We start from the raw sequence: 23,525 nt of genomic DNA, 5'->3' as shown, positions 1-23,525 counted from the left end.
CTTGTGAGGTTTCTGGAGGGTTTTAATTGCTAAGATGTTTTTAACTAATGTCCTAGATGAAGCATTAGTCATTTATGAATGCAAACTGGGCTTCAGAGTCCGTTCAAAGACTGGAAATAATTGGCTCTTTTGCAAACAAGCTAAAATGCTTTTACTTAATGAGGCCTTTCTTGAGCTTTTGAAGTGAACCCCTACAGTCTGTCCTGATCAAAGTGAACGCCATGAAACTCCAGCCCAGACCCACACTGTCCACTTGGAAAAGTGAGAATTCTTTCTGCTTCAGTATATTTTCATATCCTGTCAGTTTTTCATATAGCTTCAGCATTTATGGAATATCTTATGCACTACAGAGAGAAATATGAGAGAAATATTCCTTTCCTCAGAAAAGAAATAAAATGTTGGTAGCAAGCCCTGAAAAGCCACCCCCATGCAAATGACAGCTCAAAGCCAGCAAAGTTGCTATATCCTGTGAATTACAGGAAGAGTGAGTATGTGGAGCAGACATCATCTATTCATGAATCATCACTGAATGTTTTCTGTTGGAAGGAACCTTCTGGATCATCCAGGTCCAGCAGTCCCTGCCATGGGCAAGGACGCCTTTCACTAGACCATGTTTCTTTATGCTCTTTTCTTCTTTTCTCTTGGGTAGGCAAAGAAGAACAATATAAAGGTAGGGTATTTCATTTGCCTTAATTGTGGAAATGCAGGGTGTTCCTTATAGGATTTCCCTCCTTCCTCTGGGCTCTGAGTAGGCAGGAGGTGGCACAGTTCCTCTATGAAAGGTGGGATGGATGAGAGAGGGAGGCAGGTCATACCTGTGCAGCCCACCAGCCAAAGGCCATCAGATCTCCTGTAACAATTCCTTCATCCCTATGGAGGGGCAGCCAGAAAGCAGTGTATACAAGCTGCATAGTACTGCTGATCCCTCTCAGAGAGCATTTGGGAACTTGCTGAAAACTGCCATGGTTGGGGTTAATGTTTGAGTTAGGCTGGTTTCTAGTGAGTGGTGAAACCAGCATTTTCACAGACTGTTAACTAGCCCCATTAATGGGAAAAAATAAGGTGGGCAGCTGAAGGTGGGTTGAACTGGGCTTTGCATTCCTTTGCTGCATTGATTCTAAGGACAGTATTCCCCCATTAGAGCTATTTATTGTAACTGCTGTTTCTAATTGTTAAATGTCTAAACAGCATTTCTGAATGGAACCATTCACAAGCATTACATTTACGCCATTGTAAAAACTATGGACATGAAAAAATTCTTGTTGAAATGTTTTTTTTTAAGTAAGCTGAATTTTCTTAGTAGAAATTTGACAAATTTTAATTGGAAATCTGAATTTAACCAGCTTTTTTAGAAAAGCCTTAACTCCGTATCTGAAGTTCCATTTCAATTTTTGTTATATTTTTAAAAATACAAACACAAAAAGCTGAGAATGCTATTTTGTTCCAGTTAGTTTGTTTGGATGCAATGATTTGGGGTGTGGAGGTTTGAATTTTACTAGTTTTGGGGTATGAATTCTACCCTACAGCATACAACAACCAGCTCTCCATAATCTGGTTCACAGATATATCTTAGAATAGATTTTATTTGATTGTTTTAAACTTAGATAAGAAGATTTATAGCATTTTTAGAATGTTTTGGACAAAAACCACATGAAGATACATGAAAGCTCTGTCTTTCCTCCCATTGTTGTCACATGGCCGTGTGGTAGAAGCCAGGGTGATAAAACATATTGGCAGCTGTTTCATCCAGATTGAAGGCTGCAAAAGGCAGTTCATTCAGGTCTTTAAAAAACAGCAGAAGAAATAGGAATTCACCTGGAAAAATTACTGGGTTTTCCACTTCCTCTCATGGCAGAGAGGTGTTTAGTAGCTTCCAAGAGAAATGTCTGACAGAAGAGGAAAGAGTGATCGAATTAAATAATCCCAGCTCAAAACTGCGTTAAGTGTAGGATTTGCCAGTGAAAGAACAGTTTTTATATTTTTATTTTTGGTGCATATTTATTGTAGGCAATATCTTGAATGCATGTCAAGGTCCACTGACACGTCACAAAATCAGTTTTGTCAAGTTGTCTGTTGCTGTATTAGGCAGAAAATATTAGATAAGACTTATGGCAATATCCTGATACACTGTAATCAATTAAGACAGCAGAACATCCACCACCACCTCTGTCTGAGAGCAGCTCTAGTTTAGACATTCAGAGTTCATCAGCTTCCATTGCTTCACCCTTTTGAATTGTAATTTTGTTTGCTCTTATCTTGACACAAATTTGCCCTGTTTAAAAGGAATTGTTAGATTACAGGATGATATTGATTACCACAGTTGTTAAAAAGAATAATTGATTTTTTTCTGCAGTGAACTTGAGGAGAAGACTGGAAGAAAGAAGAGAAGCTATAGCAACAGTGCCACAGCAGAAGAAATGCCACTGAAAAGAAAAAAGATGCATTTCAGCCAAGAGGAGGACCCCTGTTTGCCATTAGATACTGGGCTTTCTCTGGCAGAGGATGAAGAGCTTGTACTGCATCTACTCAACAGTCAAAACTAATTATTTTTTCTGCAGGTTTTCTTCTCTGGGACATTTCCACAATTTTGTCAGTAGTTTACACAAAATTTGGCATCTGGGCAGCTGGATCCCTGTGAATGTAGATAAATGAGTTCCACGTGCAATGGGATTGTCTTAGAATGGCTCACAGGTCATAGACAACATTTAGTTTGATTTATAAGGCTTTCTAAATGAACTTTTCAACCTGAATCCCCAGGTGTCATTTTGCAGTAGCCTCTTCATAATTTTAAATCTCCAAGTTTTGAAGCAATTACCTTCTTTTATTTTCATCTTGCTTTAAATGAAAACTGGATGTTCCTTTCTTGACCATGCCAGGTTTGTTATTTTGGAAGATATATGTGTACTAAAATTTTTAAGGAAGAAATGCTGTTGGCAGCTTAGATCATATTACTTAAAAATAAAGTATGTACTTTCTTTTGTGTATAAGACACACATTTAAAAAATATTTTAATAAAAATTTCTAGAGCCTTGATGTAAACTTAACTGTCTCTTTCAGCTTTGTTATGAAAGCTTATATTTATCCTTCAGGTATCACTTCTGTTATGATTCTGTCACTGATGTTAGGCAATTCAGAAAACAATATTTAGAAGCTAAAACTGAGTCTTTTCTTTGAATCCCATAGGAGTGAGAACACATTGTCTCATAGTAGTATCTGTTTGGTTTTTCCATATGTCCATAAGAACATATTAAATACTCCTTTTTTGTCAATATCACTTTCTTGATCATAGGAATTTATCATCACCTATTCAGTACAACCCTTTCTTCCTCTCCCTATACTCTGTTATCTTTTAGCTCGTTACCAAAACTGAAAATATACTGCAAATTCTTGCCTCCAAATGTTTCTTCCACTGTTCTGCCAGCAGGCAGGGTATCATAAAAACAATATTATAGGCAGAGCACATCTGCCATCTGCTCCTTCCTGACAATGTGGAATGAGAAGAAATGACTGAGTTTCACAAACAGCTAAACATGAAAGATGGGACCTGCTTGGCAGCTGATGCGCAGTGTTTGTTTAGTCTACAGTGCCACAGCGGGCCTGGAAAATGCTGTGATCTGGGAGCAGCATCACTGATGAATCTGTTAATGAAGAAGGATCTGCTGTGGTGCTGCTGTGACTGGTGCACGTGTCCTGTGTGCCATCCTATGAATGGCTGCACTGAATGTAATGAGCAGCCTCAGCAGAATATCTGTTTGTGTTGGGTTAGCAGAGCTCCTGCTCCTGTAGCTGTGGAGGAAGACAGAAAACTGCAGTGCAGAGAGCTCCACCAGCAGAAATCTGCTCAAAGATGATTTAGGTAGAGACAGCAATACATACAGTGGTGTGTTCTTCCTGGAGATATTCAGAGACCCATAGTGTACTTGGTGGTGGTCAGTTGTCTTGCACATCACCTGATGGATGTCTCTCAAATCAAAGCTTTGCTCTAAGGAGCATGAGTTGTTGTTGAGGCAAGCAAGTAAAAAACGAAAATACTTACTGTTTCTGACTAGAATATTCTTATTTGTATGCTGAAGTGGGAGAGATGTTCCTACCTACTAAACAGTAAGACTGAAATTTAAATTATATATGTTGGAAGTATTGTGGTGCACTTCTTATCTTGTGATGATTTTTTAATTGTCTGCATAAAAATAATTTTTCAAGTGCTTTTACTTTTGTATTTCTGTATAATGAAGTTTCTAATGTATTTGTGTTGTTTGATACAGAGCCAGTGTTTCTTGAATCCTTATGAATTTGCCCATCTACTTCAAATGTGCCCATCCTTGAGGGTATGGTGTGCATATAAAGAATGAAGCCATGTGAAAAAGAAGAAGAAAGGGGCTTAAGGCAGATGCTCCATGCCATGAGTGTATGTAAGAACAGGTAACTGCTGCATATGCTAGAAATGGTAAGACAAAAAAATCCAACATTCAGCATTTTTGGAAAGCAGCTGTGGTTCTGGGTTATCATTCCTGTGAGCTATAGATCTGCTTTAAGGGGCCCCTCACCAGCCCTGCTTTTAGCAGTGTTTTTCTGGTCTAAGAAAAGAAGCACAAATAGACAAAACAAATGCCAGTCTCAGGACTGACTAGGCTGAAGGACATTTTCCAGGGAGCTTGTTTCAATTCACACCTGGGGACCTTTCCATCTGATGCCAAAAAACCTGGCTTGTGTGTCCAGGGCTAATGGCCAGGTGGAGCAGGGCTGGCTGGGCATGCCACCCATCATCTATCTCCTTTTCTCCTGGTCCCAGGCATGCCACTGTAGCATCAGAATAAATCCCAGGCTTTTGCAAGGTTGTACTTCATGAGCATTATAGTCCCAGCTTACACAGGAGAAGTGGAAGTGGGGAAATCATAGCCAAAGGCTTCCTTGATAACTTTATGTAGTTGATCTACACTCCTAAATCACTTGTGGATTACCAAGAGCAGCCTCCCACTTGGCATCTGAGCTGATGCTGTGCAGAATTGTAACCTTCAGGTGTTGCACTGTCTGCTGGGGTGGGTTTCAGGCTTCTTCACCCCTGTAATTGCAGTCTATGGAAAATCCCCTTTGGAGACTTCTTCAGAAGGGGTGGAAGAGTCTGAGTAAGGTGCTGAGTATTTTCCAAGGCCATTGGCCAGGAGACATTCTTAAACTGCCAAGCAGGAAGTCTTGTTTTAATTAATGCATTTTCAGATCAGTTTGCATTTTTGTATTATATGTATAGTGGTTGATTTCCTTCTGCTGCTAGAATGGCTCTAGTGTGTTGATTTATAGCTGGGTATAGTATTAAGATCTATTACATGTAGCTAATTCTCAAGATAGACATTAGGCATTTATGTAATGGCATAGTTTGGTCAGCTTTTATTCAGAATCAATTTTTCTCTTTGTTGTGTACAAAATAATGAAGACTTTTGTTTGCCAGATAATTTATTGCAATTTGTTTGAAGCCTCTTTGGATGAAAACTGGAAGTCAGGTAAAAGTCAGGAGAGCATTGAAGAGTTTAGGTTTTTTAAATGGGTTAAATAGACTGACCCTAGATGTGCTAGGTATACTGAAGACCCCCAGCTTGCAGTATTTTCATGAGGCACATAAAGTGTGTCATAGCAGAGGCAGTGTTAACCTCAGCATCATAGAAGTTTCTGTTCAGTGTTCACTTTGTAAAGACCTTAACCTTATTGATGCTGCACATTAAATTGTGTGAAGAGTATAAGAAATTTAGGCTGTATCATAAGGGATTGCAAATTAATATTAAACATTTTACATGGGTATTTTTCTTTAAATATTATATGAATAGAAATAAAAAATAATTCCTCCTGCCACTGACTGAGTTCAGCTGGAGCATTGATTGGTGTGTCCTGCCGTCTGGCCATACTCATAAAGAGAGAGAAATGCCTGAAGCAACACATTAAAAACCAGAGAGCTGTGGTAGGGAACATTCATTTCAGGCTATAAAACATAGTACAAGATCTGAAGATACTGAAGTGACCCTGTGGGTTCCTGTAATCCTGGATATATATGACTCAACTGATACTAAATACAAGAAGAAAATGTCTCTTAGTAAAGGCTGCTAATGGGTATTTTTCTTTATCGTGCTGACCTGATTGATGCTTATATCCTGTGAGAGATGGAGTATGGCCTTGGAGCAGGGATGCTGAGCTGTTGGTAGGCTGCAGCTGCTGCAGAAATGGCCACTGTGGCTCAGGGTGCTACTGCTTTTATGCTGCAGGTCACTGTAACCTTCCTGTGGCAAATAACCCGAGGTCTAAAATAAGCTGGTTGGTTCTGTCCTGGAAGAGATGACTCCTTACACTGCTCATTTTGGGAATTGGGCAGAAGGTTTGTGACAGGCAGCTGAAGGACAGCAACACTTGTGCAGCAGCCACTTATGTTGCTTATTTGATGGAGACCCTGTGCAGAGTGGAGCCAAACCTTGCACCCAGCCTGCTTCAAGCTACAAGATCCAGAACACAGTTAAGGTAACTCCAAGGAGACACACAGTTTGCAATAAACAGTCCTAGTGAGAAAAGACTATTACCTTAACTTTTGGACCACATTTCATTAGATTTGTTTGTTATCCTGCTCTCTTCTCTGGTATTTGTAGCTCCTCTGAATTTAGTCTTATCCTTCCAAATTGATGGTTTATTCTCAGAAGGATCTGCAAATTTTGTCTTTAAAGGTGGAAGTAGATGCCAGAAAAATGCATTGCCATCATTTTTGTAAGTCATAAAAAATGCTATCAAGGCATTAGTTTATACCATGTGGATATTTCCTTATAAAGTAGTGCACACTTTTATAATGAAATGCTCCTTCAACTTCAAAGGCAAATCAGTCAGTCAAAACCATCAAGGAATTAGAAAGCCTAATGCAGAAGAACATTCTTTTCAGGTCTGTTAGGAGGTATTGCTACGATTAAATCAGATAGAGAAGTTGATCTGTTCCAAGAATGCCTTGTTCATTGTCTATTTTTGTCCATGTCTGGCCAGAAGCCATTTTTCACAAAGAAAACTATTCATCAGATTCAGTCATGTAAAAATGATTGCTTAAATTACACTGGGCTATCAGCTAGCAGCTTTACCCAGGAGTGGAATCTCTTGGGTCAATGCTATCTGTAAGTTTTGCACATTGTCTGAGATGTGCTTTGTCTCTAAAATGTAGATAAGTTTAATTAAACTAAATGAGTTTTGTTGAGCAATTTTTGAAATCCTTTCGTGCTGAGATGTAGCTGTGCTGAGATTTCAGAAAAATGGAGAACTGTTAAGAAGAAAGTAATGAGCATTGTTCTCCTAATCACATATGGGATCCTGGAGGAAGATAATATTCCTGGCTGTGGCCTCTCTGGGACTACAGGAGTCCTCTCTCTCATGCACAGCTTGTCCCTCCGATGCTAAACCCAAGCTTCTACAAAAAAAGCAATGTGTAAGTACAGGCTGTAAATTGGACTTGCTATAAATTGAACCTGCTGTTAAGCATGTTGATGTGCTTGAGCTTATCACACTTAAGGTGATATTGAATATAGCTCAGTTTTTTGCAAGTCCATCATATATACATTGTGCTGCACTTCCTGAGGAAGTAAAACAGTTCCTCTAGTCTGGATGGTTAATGGCCATACTCATGCGATCCCTCCCACCAAATGCATTTGATTGTACTGAAATGCAACTTGTTTTTATCCCATGAGCTCAGTGAAAGCTAATGAGTATGGCTCAGGAACTAATTTGAGCTTGCTAGTCATCACAGATGTCTCAACAAATCACACTTCAGCAGGTCACAGGCTTTTTATGCCATTTCCCTGAGTACAGTTCTTATCTATTTGAAGAGGCCACCAGTCCTTTGTGGAATTTGGTTTTGAGAGGACTTTTTCCTCTTCTTAAAGTCGATACTAATGTGAATCCTTTCCCTAGCAATGAGGAGAGTCTACTCCAGTACACTCTCAGTTGCACTCAGAAAGTTGCCAGTCTGCTTCAAATTGGTGCCCTACTTGCCAATAAAAGCTCCTCATGGGTGGGAAGAGGCTGCCACAAGGACCTTTGCAATGGAGACACTTGTCACTAGAAAGCAAATAATCATCCAGTTGAGAGATGTGATTCCCCATGTGAGTGTTACCCTGCATTTGTTCCCCAAAAATTTAGGGTTTTTTTTCTTTAATCAAACACCCAGAGTGTCTGTGCAAACTTAACCTGATTTATTTGACTGAAATGCTCATTAGTGTGTGCAGAGAAAGCAAAGAAACGCTTGGAATTAATTAAATGATTCGGTGTCACACCACTCAATATCACACACTCAAATGGTGGCAGGTCAGCTTGCAGATGGGCCCTGTTTCCAAAGGGAAACCAGATGCCCTGCTCTCAAATCCCAGGCCATGGTAAATGGCACAATTTCTGCACGGATGCTGCTAAGCTTGTCCTTGGTAGTCCTGGCTGTGGAGATTGTTGTTTGGTGAAGACCTGGGACATGGTTGAGAGTCAGAGTATTGAATTAGCAGTGAGGTTACAGTGAGCAGCCATCATCCTGTTTCACTCTGACACTCTCTGGAATGCACAGGGCAGTGCACATGAGCCCTTTTTGTCCTCTGAGAGATAAAGAATGATACTTCTCTTTATCTATTATTTTACTTTTCCTTTGTGAATCTCTCCATCCTCCATCAGGGAAATAACATTCAAAAGAACATTGTGGGGAGCTACCAAGCTTGGCTTTGGCATTCTCTTGCCAAAACCTTTCCTCACCTGTCACAGGGGAGAAGCAGTCCCAGGCAGAAGCACAGTGCTCTGGCTGATGTCCCTTGGCAAAGCTGTGTGCTGCAGTGTAAGGCAGTGATGAGGTGACATGAGGATGTCAGCTGTCAGGGGCTGGCCTGGGAGCCTTTTTTCCAAGCCTCTCACTGACAGCTTTTTTTTTTAAAAAACCTCTATAATTTGTTTTCCTATTGCAATGCCTGGCAGAGAGGCAGTGAAGTGGATTGCAAAGGAGCAGCGTGCAGGGGAAGCTTGGTGTGCAGGGGACAGTTCCACTGCTGCCTTCCCTCAGGCTAAGCTTGTGTCCAGCATCTGCTCAGTGCCCGTGGCTGCTGGGAGAGATGGTCCTTGACCCACACAGCTGTTCAAAGAGTCCTCTTTATAAAGATGAGTTATCCAGCACAAGGAATAAAGTGCACTGGGTAGGATTAAGAGCTTGTATTTCTTAAATATATGTGAGAACACGCTAATCCAGTTCCTTGTCTAATGACTAATTAAGCCCATTTACTCTTTCTGTTGTTTCTTGTAGATGCTGATACATTTTTTTGCAAACTGTTTTGCTTCTTCAGCACCCAATTTCAGCATAAACAATGGCAATCTGTTAGTGCTGCAGAATTCCCTTGGCTAAAAGAACAGCTCTCCTCCATAAACTTGCTAAATAGAATCAGGGGAGGGTGAAATTCTGCATTCAGCTCTCTTTTTTTTCCTGCCAAGCATCTGAGGTTGTAGTTTCTACATCTCTCTTTGATGTGGAAGCAAAGGAGTGCAGATCTTGGCCACCTTCAGCCTGCTGCCAACCTGCTCTGCCTGGGTCTGAGCAGCTCCACAATCCCACTGTGGTGGGACCCTGGCAGCAGTGCTGCTCTGCCAAGGGATGGCACCAGGCACGTGCCCAAGTGGTGCTGGCAGCAGTGTGGGGTTTGCACGCAGACAAACAGCACAGGGAAATCCCAAGCGCTGGGAGAACCCTTGGGGGGACAAAGAGTGGAAACACCAACAAGAGGGAAGCTGGAAGCAGGGTAAGGTTGTGGGGGGGAAGGTGGCCTCTGTCTCCTGCCTGCAGAAACTGACTGGGCCCCTAAGAGATGGCTTGAAGAGGTTTGGCCATGGGACATTCCTCTCCTGGCTGTCAGGGATTGCCTGCTCTGCGGTGGCTGTAGCTGTGGGTGCAGCCATGGGGACAGGCTGTGCAATTGTCCCACAGGGCTACCATGGTGACCAGTGCCAATACGGTCACTTAGTTGTTTCCAAAACTCAATCAAATCCTCTCTGGTTTTTTGATGAGTGTGATTGGCCAGCTATGCCATTTGCAAAAGTTCTTTCATTGAATTAGCTATTCAGAATTATTTTGAATTTTTCAAAATCCAACTCCCTCTGTGGTAATATAAGATTTTATATATTTAACAACAATTCCACTCACATTTCTGTTGGATAATATTCAATAGCTCACCTAAATACTCTCCTCTGTATTGTAAATATTCATTATTTTCCCCATCTATTCCTGTCTGCCTGCACAGACACTGAAATTTCCTTTCTGTCACTCAAGTCATAAAGCATTAAGAGGGGCAGTTTTTCTCCACTAAGTGAAAATATGAGCTTGTCTATTTAGCTCTGCAGAGATGTTAGCATTCATTCTGTGTTCAGTTAATGTATGTGGCTGCAGCAGGCACAGATTCTGCTGGAACAAGCAGCACCGAAAAATCACATGCTGAGTGTTTTAATAGGGAAATGCAAAGCTCAGTGTTTGATCCCCTATGTTAAGTCTTTTAAAATACCCCCTCCCCTCTTCTCAGCCCCCTATCTCCCCATTTTCTAATCTTCTATGTGCTATTGAGCATTACTGCACATTTGACAGGAAATATCTGCTCAGCAACAGCCCAAAAATTTGCCTATGGTCCTCCCCAGTGAGGGGCTGGTGCTGCCTGTCCACCCTCCCCAGCATGTTTGCCACTGCCCTGGCTCCTCTCGCTGTCTGGATTTGTTCCCTGAGGAAGTGCTGGCTCCCCTTCCAAATGCAACCATCCAAGCCAGGCTGAGGGGTCCCTCTGAGGATGACTGGAGCTGTGCAGGACAGAGGATGATGCTACAAACCTCTGCAGTGCTCCTGTATATTCGTGCCTGTGCAAGGATGGCCTTTTCTGAAATGTGGGGTTGCTGTGAATTCTCCTTTCACCAGAGGCAAATCTTCCCCCACCTTAGTCCTTGTATGCTTCAGGATAGGATCAGTCTTCAGGCAGCTCATGGTCTGTCTGCAAAGAGTTAATCTGCTGTCTGTGGAGAGTGGCCTTGGTTATCTGTGTGTTCAATTTATAACAACATAACTCTTTGCAGGCTCATCATGGTTCATGTGTGCTTGAAGTGAGAAACGTGTCACCTCTTCACTGCCAGCTCTCACTCTTGCCCATCAAATGCCATCTGAAAAGTGTGTAAGACTCAGTGAAGCAGCAGCTAATGAGCAGAGGAGCAGATGTGCTCCCTCACACACAGTGTCCCCTCCAGCAGGACCACTGTCCTTGGGTGATCTCTGGTCTGCTGTGAGAACTGTTAAGAGAACATCCTGGTTTTATTTTGCACCTCCACAGTGTATCCCTGGTGCAACAGGTGCTCTCGGACAAGTCGTGCCCTACAGGGATGCTGAGACTCCTGGACAAGCCTCAAGAAAATGGCCTGCATTCTTAAGAGGCTGATGTTATGTTCAGTGTGAGAAAGATTACAGAGTGTGGAAATGAGCAGCCACTCACTTGGAGAAAGAAGAGAAAGTTTTCACTTTATGAAATGTGTTTGAGTTGCCACATCATTTCAATTAAAAATAGTTGTTTCACCTGCTGTTTGCCAATCTGGGATTCAGCTGTGGCTAGGGAAAGTGCACTCTGTGTCTCTGCTGAGGGTTTTAAGGATGGTGTGGGCAGGGCTGTTGTCCCCAAGTGAATGCTGAGCTAGCAACAGAGCTGGGAAGAGAACACAGGTCTTTATGCTGTGGTCTTTTAGGTGCACAACCTGCAGGGGCCTCTGGCTTTTGTTCCAGAAGAAGACATCAGGTCTGTTGCCTTGGGAGAGTCTGCTGGTAATTCCCTCTCGGGCACATCATGCCTGGAGAAGTGCTGGCATCAGCCTACTAGCTTTGTTTGAACCTGCAGGATGAAGGGAGAACTCTCTGTGTATTTAAGTAGTACTTCAACTACAGCTTGGAGCATCTGAAAGGGACTGGGTCACCTCTGAAATGCTCTGTACTTTCTGTGCCTCAAGGTCGGTGATAAAATTCCTGCTGATTTGTTAAGAGCAGAGGTGGCCTCAGGGCTGATGTTGCTGAAAAAAAGACCTCAATTTTGACCCCAGCTCCATGGAAATGATCTCCCAGCTTGTGACCTGTCCCCTGTGCTCACGAGGAGCAGCACTCACTGGTTTGAGCTGCCTTCAAGGATCTATATTTAGCCAAAACATTTTAGTGAAATGTTAGTGAAAAAACAGTGAGTGAGGCTGTCTAGGGGGCAGCTTTGGGGAACTGATTTTGTTTTCTTGGCAGGGGCTCAGTTGTATCAGCAATGGTGGGAAGGCCCAGATGGAGGAGGGAGCAGGATTTCAGCTTTCATTACAAGTATTTTATTTTATAAACCAAATTCTGCTTGAATAACACTTCTCAGTTTAATATATTGATCTGAGCAGCAGCAGCAGCCAGGTTGTGATAGGCTGTTTGAAGGCTATTGGGAAGGAAAACCATTTGCTGTGTAAAACAAATTAGGAGGTGAGTGTGCTCAGGTCAAGCTGTGTGCTGAAATGCTTTGGAGTTTCTCAATGGCTTGCAAGAATTCAGCACTATATGGCCAGTGACCAAAATACCCTGTAAATCATTAGGGACACCATTGATTCCTTTCTCATCATTTATTGGTGACCTGTCAAAGTAATTTTCTGAATTTGGTGGAAAAATTGTTTTTAAATGAGAGAAAAGTACCTGGCTGTTTTCTGGCACACGTTGACTGTACCTTGGAAATGCAATTGTGAAGTTGACTGGTTAAATTTACCAGCCTGTACCTTTTGTTTAGGAACAGTTTCTGTATTTGTTACTCTTTCAGGAACTTACACTTGATACATATGCAATTCAAGTGCAAAAGTAATTACATGAAGTCACAAAGGGGTTATAACTCATTGTAATGTTAAAAATGAGAAGCTATTCAAAGGTGCCTTATATTCAGGAGAGAAAACAGAAAGTTTCTTTGTTTTTGAAGCAGATTAGCTCATGGTCTGAAAATATTCATAGCAAGACCTTGCTCTGAAGCTACTGTAGGGAGTAGCAGCCTACATTAGAGTTGAATGTAGACCCTGAGCTCACTCCAAGTTAATTTTTCTTTCTCTCCTGGAGCAAACAGCAGGTTTATCATTGAAGCTGGTGCCTGGCAAGACAAGGATGCAGAAACTCTTGGAATGTGACAAGGGATTGATTTTGCCTTTGAAAAACCTGAGCTCAGATGTGAAAAACCCATTCTAATCCCTGTTCTGCCGCTGGTCTTAATTTTTATATATTAAACATAAGAGAGGCTCTGCCAAACAGGAGACATGAATCCAGTCAGGCTGCTTCTGGGCTCATTCTCCACCTAGATGAAAGTTGCAGGGCAGGTGGCACTGATGGCCATGTCCCAGAGGGGTATTTCCAACCTCTGAGGAGCAGGCTGCAAAGAAAGGCATTTGAAAAGATTGACAAAGGAATAAACCCCATTTGCCTGGGGCAGGAGACTTCTGTGTTGCTTCTTCTCCATCCAGAAGTGTAGCTGGTGTCTACCTTCATCACCCCAAATGGAGCTGTGTCAATTTAGACCAGACATGGGTTTTTCTGCTCAATATGTTAATGTGAAACATTAGGAAAAACTTGGAGCCTTCCATGCAGGAGATGAAGGGACTGAAATCAAAACAGATTGGCAGAACAGATGACCAGGGAGCAAGGAGAGATGGGGAAGGGGATGCTCAGTAGTGGATGCTGGGATTTGCCCACTCTGAAGCCCTCTGACTCCTGTGATCTGTGATGTTACTGCCCTGCCTGTGCACTTGCTGCTGTTTCTCAGCATGTATCCAAACACTTCACACTAATGATCCTTCATTGCTAGCAGTCATGCAAATGTGTTCTTACCAGAAAAATGAGAAATCTGCTGTTGTCTCAGCTTTTCTTTTGGTTTGACAAGTACTTCATAGCAGGTGATAACAGGCCCTGACACAGCCAACTTGCTGCTGCAGTGTTTTGACTCAGTTTAGCTGAGCTGACTTGTGATCCATTTTTGGGGCTGATGAGAGACTTTTCCAGGATTTTCCTTTAGTGGTGAAACATTTCTGTGAGATATTTTTATGGGGCAACAACCTCTTGGCTGATCTCTAATTGCACATCTTGGACAGTGTCACTCTGAGAGCAAGGCTCTTCTGTGCTGAGCTCATGCCTGCTCTGACAGGAACAGACATCTGGAACAGACCTAGGTGAGCCTCAAAACAAAGTGCAAATTCTGCAAACTTGGCTTCAAGGAGTTTCAGATGCTGCTCAGATGGCCATGAAGTACATGGAATTCTAAAGAAGTGAACTTTAATGGTCACTCTCTTACCAGAAGTATGGTTACTCCTGGAGGGAAGTGGGGCAGATGCAAAGGGATTGTGGGCAGATGCAAATTTTTGTCATTTTCCTTTTTTTCCCGGTATTACAAACAGATCTTTTTGGCACCAAAGTAGCACTGGAAGAGAGTTTCTCAGAAAAATAGCTTTGCCATGTATTGCATAGATTGCAGCTCAGGACAGTGATTATCAACATTAGTGCTTTTGCTGCTGCTAGGACAAGTGTAATTTTTCTTCAATAAGAAGTACCAGAAAGAAAAATATTGCTTGAATGTATACAAGTGATATTGTTCGGTTTTGGGACTTCTTCAGGACTGATAATATTTATTTGATGACTGGTCCCATTAAAATTGCCATATTGATTCATTTGCCATGAAAATAAATGGGTGGATATTTCATATAATACAGTTGTATTGATCTTCCAGAAGCTGGTGAGACAGAGGCTTTCATCACTGGACAGCACATTATACTTTAATTGATATATTCTGAAAGCTAATTAGAGGCCAGCTGGATTCCTTGGGGGGAATAATATTTATTTTTGATGTTGACAAAGTGCTCCAAAGCACAAGTCATATGGTGTGATTTAACAGTGATTAAAACTTGGCTACAGACATAGACTACTTGAGGAGACTGCCAAGGAGCCGAGACCAGAAAGAGTGAAGAGCTAGATGTGTGTAATCCCTTTGTGCTCTGTCACATACACACACCTCTGCCTATCTATCAGCCAGTGAAGTGTCTGGAGAGAGGCTGCAGCACTTTAATTATTCAGTGTCACTCACCCTCTAACCAGCACAGACACGTGTGTGGGCATGTGCCATGTGCAGCCTTGTCTGGAAACTCTCTGCAGAAGGAATTACTAAAGTCCCACAAAGAAATACAAGTGAATCAGGAAACCTAAACTCTTCCACTCATGGTATCTTACAGTGATATGATCTTGTTTCTCACCTTATAAAATAAAACATCATTTTTTTTTCCCTATAACTCCTTTGTGTAATCTCCTCTATGCATATGCTTTGCACTGCTCACAGGGGAGGGAAACAGGGAATGACAGGAAAAACCTGCTGCCATGAAATCTCACCAGTGGACACACAGAGCACCTGGGATGATTAGCTCAGGTGTAGACATCTGCATCTCATCAGATGGATCCAAACACTAATTTTGTGCTGTCTGATCTTTTATATCTCTGCTTCCCAATTTGCTATATGAAGAATTATCTTCCCAAATTTCCTCCAGTGCTTTGGATGACTCTGGCAAAGAATTCGCTGTATTTTCAGTTTATTATGTTGGAGCTTTTATTTGATTTCTCTAGAGGGGAGGTGTTCTTGATGACAAGGTTAAAGGATTTCATTGAAAATTGCAGGTGAGCTTTACCCACAGCAGGTCTGTTCTCCTGCAAAGAGCAAAGTCAAGCAGCCCTGCCTCATCGTTGTGTGCTTCTGCAAGGCCTGCTCTCAGCCTCTCATCCAGAGACCAAACCATTTTCTTTTTATTACTATTGAAGGCTGTGACTGTTTTCCAATTTTCTTTCATTTGTGGCAGGTATGAGCTCTATCTGTTTTTCTGTAATTGATTCCTGTTCTTATTTCTCCCCACCTGCCTTTGGATGAGCTCTGTGCTCTGCAGAGCTCTGTCAGTGTCTGCTGTCGCTGGAGCTTTGCCTGTGCAGCAGCTGCCTCTGGCCAGCTGCCAGCAGCATCCTGGCCACTCACTGCCTGTGGCAGCATCCTGGCCACTGCCTGTGCTTCCTCTGCTCCCTGGGACACCCTTGTGCTGTGCTGGGATTCCTTCATTCCATTTTGTACTGTCCTGCCTTGCTCCTGTGCTGGGGGCAAGCAGCACCTGGAGCAGACTGGAGAGCCTGCAAGTGCCTCTGACACTGGAGGAGTGTCTCAGTTTGCAGTCAGCTCACCTGCAGCAGGTAATTCCAGGCTCCCCCCAGGGTGATCTTCTGCATCTCTTACTAAAGGAAGTGCTCACTGGCTCCTGCAAGCTTGGTTACCTTCCTAGGAGCTGAGCTTATCTACAATTCAGTGTTGCTTCTGCTGTAGCCCTGTTGATTTTGATGAATTCCAGTTGTGCCTCCAGGAGTTACTGTTGGAGAGGGAGTGTGAAAGAGGAGAATTGTCTTGCACAGGACATCACCAATGACTGGCATCAGTCCTGTACTCTGACAGGTAGCTGCAGCATCCTCCTGAGAGGATTGCTCCTTAACTGCTGAAACTTAACCTCCTCTCCCTCTCACATGTAATCTCATCACTCTGACAATTGAGCAGCTGCAAGAGGAGAGAGAATCTCCTCAATATTTACAGAAAGATTTTCTGTTTCTGCCCAACAGCAAAAAGCCATTAAGAAAAGATTTTGGTTCTGTTTGTCTGGGCAAGGAATTTGTTTGTGAAACTGAATTTATGTTCTTTCCTGGCAATGCTCTCTTTTGGTAAATCTTCATGAAGCCAATACTATAATTCCTTTCACAGTGTCTTCCCTTGTTACCATGAGCACAGACTTACATCCATCCAGCTTTGACAAGTTCCTGGTGTGGGTAACCTGGGGGGTTTCCTCCTTTTCAGCCTGGAGATGAAAAGCTTTTCAGCTTCTCAGCTTGAGCTCTCAGTGCCTTTCCAAAGTCCTTTGAGACCTGGGGCTCCTCTTATGCTTGTAGCTCCTGAGCTGGAATATGATACCAGTGGCACTCCCAAACAGCTCCATCCCCCTTGGCTGATGGGACTCCCAGGAAGCCCCTGCCAGAGGAGAGCCTGGAGGTGAGCAGGGTGCCCCAGCCAGTCCCAGTGAGGTGGCTTTGGGTGCTGGGGGGCTCTGTCCCTGGAATGGGGGCAGGTGTGACTGAGTCATGCCTCCATCTCCCCCACTGGAAATGTCTTGAGGGATTTCTGTCACTCCAGAGCTGCTAGGTACCAACTAGCACTGTGTCCTCAGTTAGTGCCTGTTTTCTCTTAGGACAGGGAGGGAAGTATGTTTACTCATTTCTTTCTCTCCTCCTTGAAGTTTTCCAGGAGAAATGGTGCTGGGGCAGGTTGGGAGGTAGGATTGCCAACACATGTAGGAGTTCTGTGGTGCACAACTCTGTTGCTTTGATGCAACATCACAATTGTTTTGTTTTCTCCCTCTCACTGATTATTTTCACACATGTGTAAGAGAGTCTGAAAGGAGCTCTTTTTGGGGGAGTTACTGTCATGAAAGGACCCAGAGTCAGTGGCTATGATGTTGGTATTCATTACCAGTCACCAGTGCTCTTTAAATAACAGACACTATGGCTACTTTGGCATATCCTCAATTAAAAGCAGTGGATTAATTGGAATATCTGCAACCCCACAATATCATGGATATGTTTGGCTTTTTCAGAGAAACAGAACAGTTAGGGCAATTCAATTCTAATTTGGCTTTAAAAATACTTTGTACATTTTAATGTTCTGTTTGAATAAGAATATAAGAATACAAATATGTATTTCCATGAAAATATGCATTTCCATTTTCTTACCCAGGATATAAATGTCCAGTATGAAATCCCAGAGTGAGCAATATGGTTTCTCTTGGACAGAGTGTCTCAGTTTAAGTGTTGTATAACTCATACTCTGCTCCTGGTATGGTGGCATAGAAACTGTTCCTTGTATAGAGCTTTATATAACTGCTGTATATAACCTGCTATAGCTAAACAGCAGCAATTTAAAAGCAATGACAATTTATTCCCAAGTGTGGTCCCTGATCAAAGTTGGAGTCTCCATTTTAGGTGTTAAATATTTATTCAAAGTGCAGATCCCATATTTCTGGTACTGTGCAGGGAATTTATGATAAAGCACCATTTCAGGCTGAACACCAAAATGTCTTCTACTCCAGCATTTTTTAAATTTTTTTTTTTAAGAGCAAAGTAATTGAACATAAAATAGAATCAGACCAGTCCTTTTGCCAGTAAACCTTTAGCTAGCTCTCACTTCTACAGCATAAGTGTGCAGGCCCAGGAGCTGTGGGATGCTGGGTGTGTGCCTCCTCCCCTTGCTGGCTCTCGTGGTGCCTCCTCTGGGGGTTTGTGCTGTTGCTGACAGAGCTGACGGTGCTGTGGGGCTGACTGAAACTGGCCTGGAAGTGACCAGTACAGGGGGCTGCAAGCACAACAGGCAGGGTGAGCACACACCTTCCATACCCAGTGCAGAAATAAGGAGGGTGAAGGGTGAGAGGTGGGCACCATCAGTGGGAAACTTCAGCCAAACTGAGGGAGGAATCTGAAGGTGTTTCACTCTCCATTTGGTACAGGTAGAGCCTGCACAAATGGGGGACTAAATTTAGATATCTTAAGTTAGCTGAGTTGAGTCAATCTGAGTACAAGGACACACAGAACAGCTCTGCAAAGGTGGAAACAACAATGCAGCACTCATAGCATTCCATCATTTGTAGCTCAGCATTCACCTGGAGGAAGATTGCCCTTTACTGATCGACCCATGGTACTTTCCACAGTGCTGACCCAGTGATCAGGCTCAGGTGAGGATTTGCCTTTTGGCAAAACTGGGAAGAGTGTCTAGTGCTGCAGGTAATGTGTCCAACAAAATTATTTGGTTTGGCAGATGGAAGCCATTTTCATAGTCCATAATTTTCTTTCTCCTATGACCCTTATTGTTTCTAATGTCAGTAATACTGGTATGTATTGTTTGCTTCATGTACTGTGCAGTGTGTCTTCCCTGAAAAAACTCTTTCATTTATCTTTTTGTTCTTACACCCATGACATTGAGTCAGGGGAAGAAAACTACCTGACTTTGGGGTCAATAAATGGCCAGTTAGCTGAGCATTGACAAATTAAAGAACTAGCAACTCTTGTTCCTCTTGCTTGTGAACAAATCACAAAATAATTTAAAAGGGGCCTCTGGAGAACAGCCAGTCCTATCCCCTTCTTGAAGTGGCTCCAGTTAGGTTAGGTTGCTCAATCCAGTTGAGTTTCAGACATCTCCAAGGATGGAGATTGCCCAGCCTCCCTGTTCAAGGAAAGGTGGCAGCAAAAGCATACACATAGAGAGGTGAACAACACCTCACAACAACAGGACAGTGCAGTGAGCAGTGACCTCAGCTCTCCAGGATAGCAGTCACCATAAATATTTCACTTATCTAGTTCCTAGTGACACAAAGCACTCCATTTAACCCAGGAGCATTTCCTTATGCTATTGAACTAACAGGAAAGCATGGCTGCTTTAGGCAGCCTTATTTAGAAGGGAATTTCAAATATTTAGGCACTGCATCATCTCTACTAAATAGAGGTCTCATGTTTGCACAATTAAGGGTGAGGGTCATGCTCTGTATCTGAGGAAGTTAATGCCAGCTCTGACTCTAAGGATCAAACCCTGAATGACTCTAAAGGAACAATTTATCATCACAGGAGTGAAGCATCATCTTCTTTCTTGTGTAGCAGAGGTTAGGACAGAAACTCATTGACCTTCTCCAGGAGGAGAACTGGGACACATTGAGATTCTGATCACTGTCATGTTGTTGGAAATTGAGAGAAAATCCTTTGAAATGACATTGGAGCAGAGCAGCAATAAGCAGCCTGAGAATGAAGCCCATAATCTCTCTGTCCCTATGTTGTACATGTTCTTCCTTTAGTCTTGTTTAAAAACAAAATCTTAATTTGTTTGAGAAAACCAAAAGTGGCTGCTGTGGTTAATTTATCTGGGGACACACTGGTGCTGATGAGCTGGAGGAGGATGTTATCTCTGTCCTTTCACAAGGAGACAGATAATACCATGATGTATGCAAGAGCCAAGCTGTGGCACTGTAGGTTAAGAACGAGATAGCTCTTTTGATTCCTGCAAAGCACACTGCAGGGCAGCTCTCTGAGGATTCCTGAGGCATGGGGAGCAATGGAAAATGGAGGTTATGTGTACTTTTATCCCCTTGTTCCCACTCATGTGCCTGTGACAGTAACAACCACTGTGCAACCTCAGAGCAGAGCTGCCAGGAGCAGACCCCCTCCTGATTATCAAAGATGCTCCACAGGGTGGCTGTAGTTCACTTAACCATTTCATCCTACAGCTGACTTTATGCACAAGGACCTAACAGGATTCTTTCCCCACTTTTTGGACACAGTGGTGCTCAATTTTTAGAGCATGACTGCACAGGTGTAAATGTGACCTGTTCTGGTGGGCCAGGCTGCCTGGGCAATGGCACAAAGGGGATGGATGAGGAAGAGTTTGCTTGGTTTCTCCTACAGAAGCAGGGAAAAGGACTACAGGGATATTCCACTTGTGTCTTGCCAACTTCTGTTTGCCCTTCTAGGAACTCTTTGTTTTGTGTTGGTGCTCTGCCCAACTCTTTTGGGCATTAAAAGAGGAGAAGGGTGCAAGGCCATAAGTGTATTGTACTAAAAAATGTGTTGGGCAATGGGGCTTAACACAGCTCCTTCCTGTGCTGGTGGGTAAGCAGGAGTAACCAGGTGTCCAGGAAAAATAGTGCCAATGACTGCTTCAGAGGAGGTTCTGTCTGAGAAGTGTTCTCCCAGGTGAGAGGAGCCCTGCTCCAGTAAGCCAAGGGAGGGTCAGCAAGAGCCTGAGCTGTCTGAGCATCACTTCTGGTTTTGCAGCCCTCCAGACCCCAGGTTCCCACCAACCCTGGTGGCCCTAGGCAGGGTTTGATGCTCTCCTCTGTGATTAGTGGCATCTGAGCTGGGTTTCTCTGGTGGTACTTGTGGGGCTGTGCACCTGAGCCTGGTCTTCTCTGATCAGAACCTGAGGGCCAGTGCTAGGCTGAAGCAGAGGGAGGCTGCAATGTCAGTGTGGCACCTCTTGGGTTAAGTAAGTGTCTGGGTAAAAATGTTCAAAGTGTCTCAGTGACCTGGGCAAACAGCTGTCTGCCACAAGTATCTCAAAAATCCCATTTATAAATGGGACTTGGGAACCTTAGATAAAGGGACATGTTTGGAAATTGTATCTTTCATGTTTAATGAGCAAGAAATCCATACAGTAGGAGCAATCAGAGAATCTGATGGAGGTGTAATGAAATAGAAAGTATTTGCCATCCACCTTCAGGTCCCAGTCTACCTTCTGTTCCCTGTCCAGGCTGTCTAAGCTGTGCATGCTGGAAGACTGAGGTTTGTTTATTTGTTTGGTGAGGGCCTCGCTCACATGAGGCACATGCACTTTGGCTGAGGTTTCCAGGTGCTACTGAAGTAAAGATCCCTCTTCAGCTTTTGGTTACCAACTCTAATTTTGGTGCATAAGCACCAGAAGAGATGGCATTGGTTACATTTATTCTCTGGTTTACGTGGAGAGAAAACCTGTTGCCTGTTCATTTAACTGGATTTACTGTATCCCAAAGACTGTGCATGTGGAAGAAATGACAACTATTTGACAAAATGCTCTGCAGTTAAATTCCCCACTTTGCACCCTCTGCTCCAGATAAAATGACATTAGTCTGCCAGGAAGCATAAAACAGCAAACTGCATAACTGCACAGTTAATTAGAGATAATGACCAGAGAGATGGGGAACCCTTGGTAGCATGGAATCAGCCAGTGGCTTCCTTGCTTATTTTACTCCTGATGGAAAAAGAAAAAGTAGGAAAAATGTCCTCTGACCTGTGGTCCAGTATTTGCTGTCAGTCCATGGGACAGCATGTTGTGTGATATCAAAAGAGCAGTGGGTTGTGACTGGATGTGACACTCTGGGTTTCAATAGAAAATAGTCCTGCAAGGCCCCTGTTGTTCTTACCTTGTTAGCTATCAGAAGAAAAGACGTTTTCAGAAAATTCCTGTTTTCCCCTTCTCAATTATTTTAAAACACCTCAGCCCTAGACCAAGTCTGGAGCACATGGGAAAAGGAATTGCCCCAGAAGATACCCCCCTTATGATCAAAATTCCAGCAGAGGAGGGTGGTAAATTCTCCACATGCTAAAAAATGTGTTGAAGAGTAGAGCTGCAGAAATATTTAAAGTCTATTGTACTCCAATGTCTCCTCATCTATTAATGCACCTCAAATGTAGCCTGTCAGCTTGCTTTAGCTCTGCAGTGAATCTTTTTTGTCATTCTGAAATCTGTAAATAATGAAGGCCATCTATTAGGAAAGTATCAAAGGTCTTTTTTAACCCAATTCATAAAGGAGTCCTGGAGCTATGATTTGGAAAGGGTCTGGGCTGCTGTAACTTGTTTGAGCCCTAATGTGATAAAATTACGAGTTATGAGATGTGAATCTTAAGTTCAATCTCAGTGTTGGCACAAATGAGACAATGAAAGCATCTGTCTGATTAGGCAATTAAACAAGGAGAGGTGACTCAAAATATCCTTTCAATTTCAATAACTCCTGTGAGATTAGGGGCCCTTTGAAAACCATGTCAAACTCCCTTTTTCTTTAATACACCTGCGTTTAATTGAAATGCTATGAAAGAGGATGAAGGGAGTTGTAACCTGAGCAGCTTCAGGTGCATTCCAGTGTCACACCAAGACTTTAAAATGGTTGAGGAATTAGGAGTGACAGACTAGTCCCCTGAGCAGTTGGGTTTTATACCCCATCTTTGTGCTTTCCAGGTCCCGCTGCGTTTCTCCTGTGCGGTGCAATGCGTTTTGTGGGTTGGCAAATCCTCTGGATAAGTCAGAAGTGCTGCTCAGAGAGAGTGGCAAAGTGAAGCTCAAGGTCTTATCCTAAATTGCTGGATAGGGGATGCAAGATAAACTCAACTCCAGTTTTTCCTACTCCACCCTTTTGGTGCAACCAGATGTGCTGCTGTGATTGCCTTCATCAGATCCCTCAGCCTTCTCAGGAGGACACAGGCAAGCCTTCTCCTGCCTCCCACAGGCATCCCTGCTGTGGCTGCAGGGACCCTGCTCTCTGCTCAGTGTCCCCTGTGCCTGTGGTGCTGCAGGGACACTGCCTGGTGTGGGAAGTGGGAATGCAAAGGGGGATGGTCCCCAGCTCCCTCAGGACGATGCTCCACACTCGGAGCACTCAGGGGGCAGGACAAGCCCCGCTGCCCCTCAGGAAGGGTGACATGCTGCTAGCAGGCAAAGTAAATGCAGAATGGGCTTTGCAAAGGAGATCCCCAGGTTGCTTGTAAGTGTGTCTCTCCTTGTTCCTCTATGTTACACTGAATTATTTGTCCTGGTTTAGATATGGAATAAATTGCTCTTGTTCTCCTGCCTTGTACATTGTGTCCTGAACATCTTGTTCTAATGGCTTTAGGCTGCCTATAGCTTCTGGCAGGG

At 43.1% G+C, this 23,525-nt stretch overlaps 1 protein-coding gene across 1 annotated transcript in view; it reads left to right on the top strand.

Annotated features, from left to right (window-relative positions):
* The window catches only part of DDX10 (DEAD-box helicase 10), a 154,836-nt gene extending 151,792 nt beyond the window's left edge, over nt 1-3,044 (top strand). The window contains exon 18 of the mRNA XM_054654855.2: nt 2,354-3,044. Within this exon, the coding sequence (XP_054510830.2) occupies nt 2,354-2,543 (190 nt within the window). The 3' untranslated portion in view covers nt 2,544-3,044. The remainder of the gene's footprint in view (nt 1-2,353) is intronic.
* The last annotated feature ends 20,481 nt before the right edge of the window (nt 3,045-23,525 follow it).

This window comes from Agelaius phoeniceus, chromosome 2, assembly GCF_051311805.1.
Source record: "Agelaius phoeniceus isolate bAgePho1 chromosome 2, bAgePho1.hap1, whole genome shotgun sequence".
Lineage (NCBI taxonomy): Eukaryota > Metazoa > Chordata > Aves > Passeriformes > Icteridae > Agelaius > Agelaius phoeniceus.
Note: the sequence above shows the minus strand (reverse complement) of the source record. Positions and strands in the feature narration are given on the sequence as shown.